Source organism: Carcharodon carcharias, chromosome 1 (assembly GCF_017639515.1).
Source record: "Carcharodon carcharias isolate sCarCar2 chromosome 1, sCarCar2.pri, whole genome shotgun sequence".
NCBI classification, from domain to species: Eukaryota; Metazoa; Chordata; class Chondrichthyes; order Lamniformes; family Lamnidae; genus Carcharodon; species Carcharodon carcharias.
This window is the reverse complement of record NC_054467.1, coordinates 6,124,270-6,136,557: the sequence shown is the minus strand read 5'-3', so window position 1 is coordinate 6,136,557 and position 12,288 is coordinate 6,124,270. Positions and strand designations below refer to the sequence as shown.

At 45.1% G+C, this 12,288-nt stretch overlaps 1 protein-coding gene across 2 annotated transcripts in view; it reads left to right on the top strand.

Moving 5' to 3' along the window:
• Positions 1-3,093: 3,093 nt before the first annotated feature.
• The window catches only part of dapp1 (dual adaptor of phosphotyrosine and 3-phosphoinositides), a 50,559-nt gene continuing 41,364 nt past the window's right edge, over positions 3,094-12,288 (top strand). For both annotated transcript variants that reach the window (XM_041199369.1, XM_041199277.1), the window contains exon 1: positions 3,094-3,275. In XM_041199369.1, the coding sequence (XP_041055303.1) occupies positions 3,199-3,275 (77 nt within the window). In that variant the 5' untranslated portion in view covers positions 3,094-3,198. The remainder of the gene's footprint in view (positions 3,276-12,288) is intronic.

Genomic DNA, 12,288 nt, shown 5'->3' with positions numbered 1-12,288 from the left:
CACCCAGGCCCCTCAGAGAGCCCTTGGGCCTCCCAGCCCCAGCCACCAACTCTCCCCATCATCCATACTTGGTGCCTGATCCCCTTGCAATGTCCCTTCACCATCCTCACAGGTCCCAAAGTTGCAACCTCCTGCTGCAAAATGCCCGCTCCCACCCACCGACCAGGTAGTCAATCTGGCTGGCTCTTGAGTGGACAGGTCAGCAAAGAGTTAATCACACAAGGTCCTGCTGCTATGAGTGGTCAGGACATCCACACCCTTGGCCTTGTTGGGTTGCTCACCCTCCCCCTCCTTCTGTGAATATCAGGGTCAGTGCCACTACTCAGCTGATGATGAGTAGTGATGAGTGATGAGTAGTGATGGGTATTCGGTGCCCCAGAGGCTGAAAAACAAAGGGGGATTGAGGCGTAATTACAGTAAATGCTTAAAACCTGCAGGTCGGTTACAGATTAAAAACGGATGGGGAAATTGTTTTTTTTTGAGAATGCTGAAATCTCACCAAACAATGTGGTTAGTTTAATGGAACAATAGGAGTGTAGGTTAGCTCAGTTGACTGGATGGCTGGTTTGTAATGTAGAGCAAAAGCCAGTAACATAGGTTCAATTCCCATATTAGCTGAGGTCATCTGTGAAGGCCCTGCCTTCTCAACCTTACTTGTGGTGTTATGACCTTCAGGTTAAACCCACCACCTAGTTGTCTCTCCCTAATGAGCACACAGCTTATGGCCCTCTTGGACTACAGTGACTTTCACTACAAATCAGGTAAGGGTGGCAGATTCCCTTCCCTAGTGAGTGAACCAAATGGGTGTTTACAGCACCTGACAATTGGAGATGGTCACCATTACTGAGACTAGATTTTAATTCCCGATTTATTAACCGAATTTAAATTCCACCAGCCTATGGTCCTCTGGGACTACGGTCACTTACATTTCAATCCAGAGAAGCGGAGTTCGAATTCCACCAGCCTGAAGATAAATTAACTGGATGGGTAAAACGTGAATCTGTCAGATTGTCATAAAAACTGAACTGGCCCTTTGGGACAGGAAAGCTGCCATTCTTACCTAGAGTCCCATCAAATAACATAACGAGTCATATAAGGAGATAACAGGATGTGTTACCAAGAGCTTGTTCAGAGAGGTAGGATTTAAGGGGGAGAGGGTTAGGAGGGGAATTCCAGAGTTTAAAACCCAGGCAGCTGGAGGCATAGTCACCAATAGTGGAGTGATTAAAACTGGGCTCGGACAAGAGGCCAGAATTGGAGGAATGCAGAGATCTCAAGGGGTTTTAGGACTGGAAGCGGTTTCAGGATGGGGAGTGAGGCCATGGAGGGATTGGTAAACAAGGATAAGAATTTTAAGATTGAGGCATTGCCAATGCAGGTCAGCGGGCACAGAGGTGAGAGGTGAATTGGATCAGGTCCATTAGGACACAGATAAATGTCTACCTGTGCAGACGCCTATGTCTGGATGGGTGTAAGGGCATGTTATGGTTGGAATTTCCGATTGGAGATATTCCTTTGAGATTCATCACATGACCTTCCAGAACCAACAATTTGCTCATTCAAATTGTCTTTCCTCACATCGGCAGCGTTTTTGTAACCAGTAGACAAAACTTTTTAAAAAAGCAAAAACACCAAACGCTCCTATAATTTTTTTTTGGAGTCTTGTGGCAGTGTCGAGGAGATTAACCTCCCATTCCAAGTGACACCAGGAGAATGCTAGGACACACCTGTATATGCTTGAACAACAACAACTTATATTTATGTAGCACCTTTAATAATAATAAAGCATCCCGAGGTGCTTCACAGGAGAAATGAAATTAAACACCAAGCCATGCAGAAGATGGTCAAAGAGAAAGTTTTTTGGTGGGTTTTGGGCAGGAAGAGAAGCTGAGAGATTTTGGTGCAGAGCTGGAATTCCGGAGTTTTGGGCCGGGCAACTGAAGGTACGGCCACCAATGGCAGAATGAGGGAAATTAGGCTGGATGTTCAAGATGGCAGAATTAGAGAATTAAAGAGTCCTGGGAGGGAGGAGGGTATGGAGATAGGGAGAGTCTGAAGAAGGTTAGGGAGACAGGAAGGGTCCGGAGGGGGTGAGGGAGACAGGGAGGGTCCGGGGCCGGTGGGGAGGTGGGGTGGGGGAGACAGGGAGGGTCCGGGAGTGGGTGGGGGAAGACAGAGAGGGAGCGGGTGGGGGAAGACAGGGAGGGAGCGGGTGGGGGAAGACAGGGAGGGTCCGGGAGCGGGTGAGGGAGACAGGGAGGGTCCGGAGGGGGTGAGGGAGACAGGGAGGGTCCTCAGAGGGTGCGGGAGACAGGGAGGGTCCGCAGAGGGTGCGGGAGACAGGGAGGGTCCGGGAGCGGGTGAGGGAGACAGGGAGCGTCCGGAGGGGGTGAGGGAGACAGGGAGGGTCCGGAGGGGGTGGGGGAGACAGGGAGGGTCTGGAGGGGGTGGGGGAAGACAGGGAGGGTCCGGAGGGGGTGAGGGAGACAGGGAGGGTCTGGGGGAAGACAGGGAGGGTCCGGAGGGGGTGAGGGAGACAGGGAGGGTCCGGAGGGGGTGAGGGAGACAGGGAGGGTCCGGAGGAGGTGGGGGAAGACAGGGAGGGTCCGCAGAGGGTGCGGGAGACAGGGAGGGAGCGGGTGAGGGAGACAGGGAGGGTCTGGAGGGGGTGGGGGAGACGGGGAGGGTCCGGAGGGGGTGGGGGAAGACAGGGAGGGTCCGGAGGGGGTGGGGGAGACAGGGAGGGTCCGGAGGGGGTGGGGGAAGACGGAGGGTCCGGAGGGGGTGGGGGAAGACAGGGAGGGTCCGGAGGGGGTGGGGGAAGACAGGGAGGGTCCGGAGGGGGTGGGGGAAGACAGGGAGGGTCCGGAGGGGGTGGGGGAAGACAGGGAGGGGCAAGGTCATGGACGGATTTGAAAACAAGGGTGGGGATTTTTAACGTGTTTTAACATTTATGTGGACATGTTGCATTTAGATGAAGCGGGGTGATTATTATTTTGCTTCCTCATAACTTGCACACTTCACTACAGATCCCAGGGTGCAGTGTAGTTGATGGGAGGAGCCGTTTGCAAGTTTCGGTAATTTGTTCCTCTCGGAGACTAACTCAGTCAGTGTGAGTGTGAGTGTCGCTGGGTTAAGCGCTGGCTGTGGGGGTGTCCTGCTGTTCACTGATGGAAATGTGCACTTGCTTTACCTGAGATGATGAGCGACTCATTCACGGACGAGCTTTGCAGGGGGCGAGCCGGTTCACAGGAAGTTGGTCTGTTCGAACTGGAGTGAGTCTAGAACTTTATTCTCCTTCTTTACAAGTGTGTGTTTTGTTATATTACAAATGCAAACTTCGGGGGGTGAGGGGAGGGCTGGGGAGAACCATGTTCGAATTTGTTAATGGAACTTTCTCTGTAAATGTCATTTTGATATTTAAAAGGTGTTACAAGTTTCAGGTTAACTGTTTAAGAAGTTGAGGCTTTTGCAAAAAAAAAGCAGGAAGAGTTTTTTTTTAAAAAAAAACGAAGTAACGAAATATTCATGTCTGACCAGCCTGATATTTAATCAGCATCTTGAAGCAATCTGCTGCGGTTATGTTTCCTGCTACAATCTTCATTCCAGTTTAATGTGGAAAGCACCAGGTTGTACGCGGTGGACACTCAAACCGGTTAAAATTGCAACCAGTCAGCCTGAAAGCCGCTGCTTTGTGAACTGTCTGACATTCCCCCGCCCCCCCCATTTTATCGACGTGTCAGTTTTTGGTCTACAGTCCAATTCTTCACAAAGTGGGTTAGTGCAAAATTTCTCATCATTCCAAAAAAAAGGTGATGAGAATTCCAGCTTTCCTGGGTTACTCCGCTCGAATCCACTGGATAATTCAGATCTTCAATGGTTTGTGTCAAAAAAAAGGCTTTGGATGGTCAGGGGTGGGTTATATTTTATATGTGATTTTTATTTGTGATTCCTACATTACAACACTTCAGTGAAATGTGACAAGTCATTCATGTTTGAGGAATTTACCCTGTTTCCTGTTAATTATGAATAGAATTGTCAGCTCTAATTGTCATATCACCTAACCACTGAATATCCAACCCCAAATAATTTGCTCTGAGTTGATATTTAGAACTGTACTTATTCATATAAGGTCATATCCAAGTTATTGCATGGAATTTACAGCACAGAAAACAGGACATTCGGCCCAACATGTTGGTGTTTCCTCTGCAAATTGCCCCCTCCCACCTTACTTCATCTCACCCTATCAGCACACCCAGAGTTCTATCCCTTTCACCCTCATGGGTATATCCAGTTCCCCCTAAGTCTCTACTGTTCTCCTCAACTAATCCTTGTGGTAGCGAGTTCCACATTCTCCCCACTCTGGCTAAAAGAGGTTTCTCCTGAGCTCCCAATTGGGTTTATTAGTGAATATCTCATACTGATGGCTTATTGATTTTAAAAACCAACAAAAGATGACCAAAAAAAAAAAATGGAGAAAATACACTTTGAAGGTAAACTAACAAGTAATATAAAAACAGGCAGTAAGAGCGTCTTTAAATATATATAAAAAGGAAGAGGGAGGTCAAAGTGAACATAGGCCCTTTTAGAGAACTAAGCTGGGGAAATAATAACGGGGAACCAGGAAATGGCAGAGGAGATGAATAAATACTTTGGTCAGGATTTTCCGGCCCTGCCAGCGGTGGGACCCGCAACGGGTGAGGCGGCGCCCCAGCCAGAACTTTGTGGCGGGACTGGAAGTTCCCGGTGGTGGGCAGGTGTGGAAAATCCTGGCCGGCGATCGGGGAAAATCCCACCCTTTGCTTCAGCCTTCACGATAGAAGACACTAATAGCATTCCAAAAATACTAAATAATCAAGGAGGAAATAGTGGGGGGAGGAAATAAATACAATAACTATCACGAGAGAAAAAGTACCAGGGAAACTAATGGGGCTAAAGGCTGATAAGTCCCCTGGACCTGATGGGTTGCATTCTAGGATATTAAAGGAAGTAGCTACAGAGATAATCCTTGGGTTATGGAAAAGCCCTGAGAGATCTGCCAATGTAACACCCTTATTCAAAAAGGGAGGGAGACCAAAAACAGGTAACTATAGGCCAGTTAGCTTAACATCTGTCATTGGGAAAATGTTGGAGTCTATTATAAAGGATGTAATAGCAGAGCATTTAGAATTACATTTGTTAATCAAGCAGAGTCAACATGGCTTCGTGAAGGAAGTCATGCCTAACAAATTTATTAGAATTTTTGAGGAGTTAACAAGCAGGATAGATAAAGGGGAACCAGTAGATGTAATATATTTGTATTTCCAGAAGACGTTTGATAAGGTACTGCATGTAAGGCTACTTAATAAGATTAGATACCATGATGTTGGGGGTAGTATTTTAACATAGATAGAGGATTGGCTAACTAATAGAAGGCAGAGAGTTGGGATGGGGGGGTTATTTTCTGGATGGCAACCTGTAACTGGTGGAGTGCCACAGGGATCAGTGCTTGGGCCACAATTATTTACAATATATATTGATGACTTAGATGAGGGAAGTGAATGTACTATTGCCAAGTTTGTGGATGACACAAAAATAGGTGTGAAGGCAAGTGGTGAGGATGACACAGAGTCTACAGAGGGGTTTGGATAGGGCAGAAACTTGGCAGATGGAATATAATGTGGGAAAATGTGAGGTTGTGCACTTTGGATGGAAGAATAGAGGAGCTGAATATTATTTAAATGGAGAAAGAGTGTAGAAGGAAATCCCAAAAAGTTAACATAGAAGTTCAACAGGTAATAGGAAAGGCAAATGGAACGTTGGCCTTTATTTCAAAGGGAATGGAGTATAAAAATAGGGAAGTCTTGCTAAAACTATACAAGGCACTAGTTAGACTGCACCTAGAATACTGTGAACAGTTTTGTTCCCCTTATCTAAGGAAAGATGTACTGGCATTGGAGGCAGTCCAGAGAAGGTTCACTAGGTTAATCCTGGGTACAGAGGCATTCTCTTATGAGGTGAGGTTGAGTAGGTTGGGCCTGTACTCATTGGAGTTTAGAAGAATGAGAGGTAACTTTATTGAAATATATGATTCTTAGGGGGCTTGACAGGGTAGATGCTGGGAGGTTGTTTCCCCTTGTGGGAGAGTCTAGGACCAGAGGTCATAATCTCAGAGTAAGGGGTCGCCCATTTAAGACAGATGAGGAATTTCTTCTGAGGGTAGTCCCGCTGTGGAATTCTTTGCTGCAGAGGGCTGTAGAGGCTGGGTCATTAAGTATATTCAAGGCGGAGATAGACAGATTTTTAATCAGTAAGGGAATCAAGGGTTATGGGCAAAAGGCAGGAAAGTGGAGTTGAGGATTATCAGATCAGCCATGATCTCATTGAATGGCAGAGCAGACTGGATGGGCCGAATGGCCCACTTCTGCCTCTACGTCTTATGGCCCCCTTGTTCTGGTCTCACCCACAAGTGGAAATGTCTTCTTTACATTTACCCTAGAGAACCCTTTCATGATCTTGAAGACCTTGATCAGGTCACCCCTCAGCCTTCTCTTTTCCAAAGGAAAGAGCCCCAGCCTGTTTTGTCCTTCCTATTATAACCCCTCAGCTCTGATATTCCAGTGAAATGTTTTTTGCTCCATCTCCAGTACTTCTGTATCCTTTTTGTAACATGAAGACCAGAACTGGTTACAGTGCTCCAGGTGTGTGAAACCAAAAACAGGAACTGCAGGAAATCTCATGCTGGTCTGTCAGAGTCTGTAGACAGAAAGTGCAGAACAAGAATCTAGGCTGGGCCATTTTTCAGAATTGAAAATGAGAGGCAGACAATGGTTTTACCCAAATTAGATAAAAAAGGGGAGGGGCAGAAGGAAAGGGTTGGCAGCAAGATGAAGAATGAAAGTGGCAGATGAAGTATCTATGGAATGATAATTAGAAAGAAGCATTAAATATACGAAGAATATTTGCATAGCTTGGGCACTGACATATCCGAGTGAAAATGAAAGCAATTGAAAACACCAGAAATTCTGCAGATCAGGATCCCAAAAGTATTCAGACAGAAAATGCTGGAAATACTCAGCAGTTCAGGCAGCATTGGTGGTGAGACAGATTAGTTAATGTTTCAGGTCAATGACCTTTTCAGATTTCCAGCAGTCTTCTGCTTTCAAGGTTTGGATGTAAATATGGTAACTTGTATTCTCCCCTTCTGGCATGTGCTGGAAAACCTTGCATCCCAGCTGGTCCACTGTGGCCTGGTTTTGTCCCAGTGATTTCAGTATAGGTACAACCTGAATGTGTGGTGAAGTGGGATGGGTTCTCCTGTGGAAGAATACTCACTCTGCTCTGTAGGTCAGATTCCACCTTAACTTTAGATTTCTAATGGGGTTGGTGTGAAGTTGGATCAGTTGCCAAGCTTGTAGTATAAGCCCAGCCTTAAAAGGATAACATGGAGGTGTCATTCATGGCTCACTTTTTTACCTTTGAGTCAGAAGGTTGTGGGTTCAAGTACCATTCCAAAAGCTTGAGCACAAAATCTATGCTGATGCTCCCACTGCAGTACTGAGAGAGTGCAGCTCCTCCTCCTGCTCCACCTCCACCAACTCCTCCTCCTCCTTCTCCACTAATGCCTCCTTCTCCACTACCAAGCTGATGCTCCCACTGCAGTACTGAGAGAGTGCAGCTGCTCCTCCCCTCCACAAACTCAATCTCCTCCTCCTTCTGCTCCACCTCCACCAGCTCCTCCTCCTCCACCAATTCTTCCTTCTCCACTACCAAGCTGATGCTCCCACTGCAGTACTGAGGGAGTGCAGCACTGTCAATGATGGCATCTTGCAGGTGAAATGGTAAATCAAAGTCCCTTTCCGCCCTCTGAGATGGACGTAAAAGGTCTATTGCATTATTCGAAGAAGATTGAGAGTTCTCCCTTGGTGACGTGGCCAATAATTATCCCTCAGCCTAAAAAAACAATTATCTTGGTCATTATCACATTGTTGTGTCTGGGAGCTTGTTGTACACAAATTGGTTACCGCGCTGCCTGCATTATTAATATTGACAGCTTCAAAAGTACTTCACTGCCTGTGGAATGCTTTGGGAAGTCCTTAGGTTGGGAGTGGAGCTAAATAACTTAATAATTTTTTAAAATAGGAAACTGAAGCACTTTATTCTGGAAATAATCCATGAAGGAACTAAATATTTCTACAGTTTTCCCAGTTGCATGAATCCCAAAGCCCCAAGTTATTTAAGCCTTGTGATGAGTGAAATTGATTGGGTGAAGGCAGTGGCTGTTACAACAACAATTTACATTTATATAGTGACTTTTCAGTAGAAAAACATGAGATAATTCACAGAGGCTTCAGGAAGAAAATGGAAACGGCACCATAAAAATCTATATGTATGATTGGAGGCAGAAAGCTTGATAAAAGAGGTGGATATTGAGGAATATCTGAAAGACAGAACTTGTTCAAAGCACCTTTCACAGCCTTGGGATGTCCCAAGTTGCTTTCGGCAAATTGGATGCTTTTGAAGTGTAGTCACTCCGGTAATGTTGAAAACCAATATACATATAGCAAGCTCTCAAATAGCAAAGAATTAAATGACCAAATCAATTGTTTGTTTTGTTTTGCTTATTGAAAAAAATCCAGTTCTCACCTTAACTGGGACTGAGCTAAGAAGTACAACAACAATTAGAAATTAGTATCAGGAAAGACTGAACAGGCTGGGCCTCTTTTCTCCAGAAGACTAAGGCTGACCTAATCAAGGTCTTTAAAATTATGAAAGTGTTTGATAGGCTAGGTGCAGAGAAGATGTTTCCACATGTGGGGGAAACCAGAACTAAGGACCACCAATATCAGATAATTAATAAATCCAATCGGGAATTCAGGAGAAGATTCTTCACCCAGGGAGTGGTGAGAACATGGAACTCATTACCAAATGAAGCATGTAGTCTACCACCGCTGCAGTCCCTGTGATGCAGGTACACCCACAGTGCTGTTAGGAAGGGAGTTCCGGGATTTTGTCCCAATGACAGTGAAAGAATGGTGATATATTTCCAAATAGGATGGTGAGTTGATTGGAGGGGAACTTCCAGCTGGTGGTGTTCCCATGTATCTGCTTCTTGCCGTTCTAGATGGTAGTGGTCGTGGGTTTGGAAGGTGCTGTCTAAGGAGGCAAATAGCATGGATGTTCTTAAGGCAAACCTAAATAAATACATGAGGGAGAAAAGGATAGAAGAATATGTTGAGAAGGTGAGATGAGAAAGGCCGGGGGAGGCTCGTGTGGAGCATAAATACTAGCATGGGCCAGTTAGGCTGAATGGCCTATAAATCCTATGTATTAGATTTGTCATGTGAATTTTATGAAATGTCTGATTAGTTCTCTGACCCTGGGAGCCATTGTTTGTTTTTAGATATGAATATTAATAAAACACAGGTCTGATTAGAGGCTGTGCTGGAACAGATCCATGCAAACACACAGGATTGTTTAACACAGAATTTGATAGCCAGAGGGCACAATTTAAGGTGAAGAAAATTGAGCTGGCAATTCTGATAGAATTTAGATCATTGGCCTCCTCCTGTGCTGAGTCTTTCAGCCCATCATGCCTGTGCCAGCTCTTTGAGAGAGCTATCCAATTGACCCCGCTCTCAATGCACTTACCCCGTAACCATGCAAATGATTTCTTTGAATGAAATGAATGTGTGGAAGATTCTAGGTATTTGACCAGGAAGTTTGCAGGAGTTTCAAGAAAGAAACTGACAAGTTTCTGCACCAGAAAGTTTTTTAAAATTCATTTACGAGATGCGGGTGTCTCTGGCTGGGTCAGCATTTATTGCCCATCCCTAATTGCCCCTTGAGAAGGTGGTGGTGAGCTGCCTTCTTGAACCGCTGCAGTCCATGTGGTGTATGTACACCCACAGTGCTGTTAGGGAGGGAGTTCCAGGATTTTGACCCAGCGACAGTGAAGGAACGGCGATATATTTCCAAGTCTGGATGGTGAGTGACTTGGAGTGGAACTTGCAGGTGGTGGTCTTCTCGTGTGTCTGCTGCTCTTGTCCTCCTAGCTGGTAGCAGTCGTGGGTTTGGAAGGTGCTGTCTAAGGTGCCTTTGAATTCCTGCAGTGCATCTTGTAGATTGTACACACTGCTGCCACTTTTCGTGGAGGGAGTGAATGTTTGTGGATGGGGTGCCAATCAAGCGGCCTGCTTTGTCCTGGATGGTGTCAAGCTTCTTGAGTGTTGTTGGAGCTGCATTCACCCAGGCAAGTGAGAAGTATTCCATCACACTCCTGACTTGTGCCTTGTAGATGGTGGACAGGCTTTGGGGAGTCAGGAGGTGAGTTACTTGCTGCAGGATTCGTTGCCTCTGACCTGCTCTTGTAGCCACAGTATTTATATGGCTAGTCCAGTTCAGGCATATTTCAATCAGCGGATGACTATAGAATAACTTAGAATTTACAGCAGAAGAACTGGCCATTCGGCCCAACTAGTGCTTCTGCCCCACATGAGCCTCCTGGCATCCTACTTCATCTCACCCTATCAGGATATCCTTCTGTTGCTTTCTCCTTCTTGTGTTTATCTAACTTCTCTTAAGTGCATCTCTATTATTCACTTTAACTAATCCCTGTGATAGCAAGTTCCACATTCTCACCACTCTCTGGGTAAAGAAGTTTATCCTGAATTCCTGATTGGATTTATTAGTGACTATTTCATATTTAAGGTCCCTAGCTTTGGACTCTCCAAGTGGAAATGTCTTTTCTACACCTACCCCATCAGAACCTTTCTGGATTTGACTCTCCTCCAATAGACTTTATCAGACTTGTCTTTTATAGTGAAAGAAGCTCCAGCTTGTTTAGTCTTTTCTGGTTGCTGTGCGTCTGCTATCATTTTTGTAAACCAGTTTTGACAATCTACTGAGGCCAATGGGGAATAAAAAATCGGATTTTAATTTTAGTAGAATTGTCTTAATCTTTGCAAAGATTTTCTTTATTGTAACCAGGAAGATATCTGATAAATCTGACATTGACACTCTCTGTAGTATTATGACTCAACTGCAAAATTCCCTGAAGCCACAGGTAGCAGCAGGAGCCACAACAATATGTTAACGGATGTGGTGGATCTAGCAGATCAATGCGTCAGTAAGCCACACTGTTCATTAGAACAAAAAAATGGACTGACTCACCTAGAAACAGTTGCCACAAGCAGGAGTACAATCACTGATATTATTAGATGTTTTTGTTTTACATATCAAAACTCTGGAATTTCTTACAGCGGAATCAACAATGAGTGCAGAGGCAAATGACTTCTAAACAGACCTCATGAAAATTAGCCTCTTGTCATCATTTGAACCAAGATTATGAAAAAGTGGACAAAGGGATACAATAGGTTGAGCAAGTCTGGCAGTGCTATATAGCAATGGTGGTAAACGTGAAAGACGAGTGTGAGAGTGGATGGCCATTGCTTTCCAGTTTGAAAGTCAGAGATTGCATTTATGTAGTGCCTCAGGACATGTCAATGCCCTTTGCATCCAATGAAGCAGTTTTGAAGTGTGGTCACTGTTGTGACTATAGCCAGTTTGTGCACAGCAAGATCCCACAACGGCAGTGTGATAGACAAGATAATATGTTTTCCAATGATGTTGACTAAGGGCTAAGTTTTGGCCCCATGAAACTGGGGAGAACTCCCAGCTCTTCTTTGAAATAGTGGTCGTGGAGTGCTTTATGTCCGCCTGAGATGGCAGCCGGGGCCTCAGTGTGAGGTGCTATATCAGTCCGACATTTTCCTTCACTAGTTTCAAGCTGCTCCTAGCATTTGCCATGAAACTATGGCCCTGCATCACTTTCCCAACCACTGCACTCATGCCAATTTTACAATGAAATGTGGAAATATTTACATAGTTTCAGTCCATTACCATAACTTTCCAGTCTTAAAATCAAGTTATAATTATTTACTGACTAATCCATAAGCTTACTCATTACGTGATTCACACTTTAAATCCTACCATGGCCTCGCCCCTTTCCATCTCCGTAACCTTTACCAGTCCTACAACTCTCTGAAATATCTGAGTTCCACCAATTCTAGCCTTTTGCGCATCCCCAGTTTTCATTGCTCCGCTACTGCTAACCATACCTTCAGTTGCCTAGGCCTCAAATTCTGAAATACGCTGCCTACTGCTTTGACCAAGCTTTTGATCACCTGTCCTAATACATCCTTACCTGACTCAGTGTCAAATTTAGTTTGATAATGGCACCTATGAAGGGCCTTGGGACATTTTGCTATGTTAAAGATGCTATATAGAGGCGGTTGCTTGTCATAAATC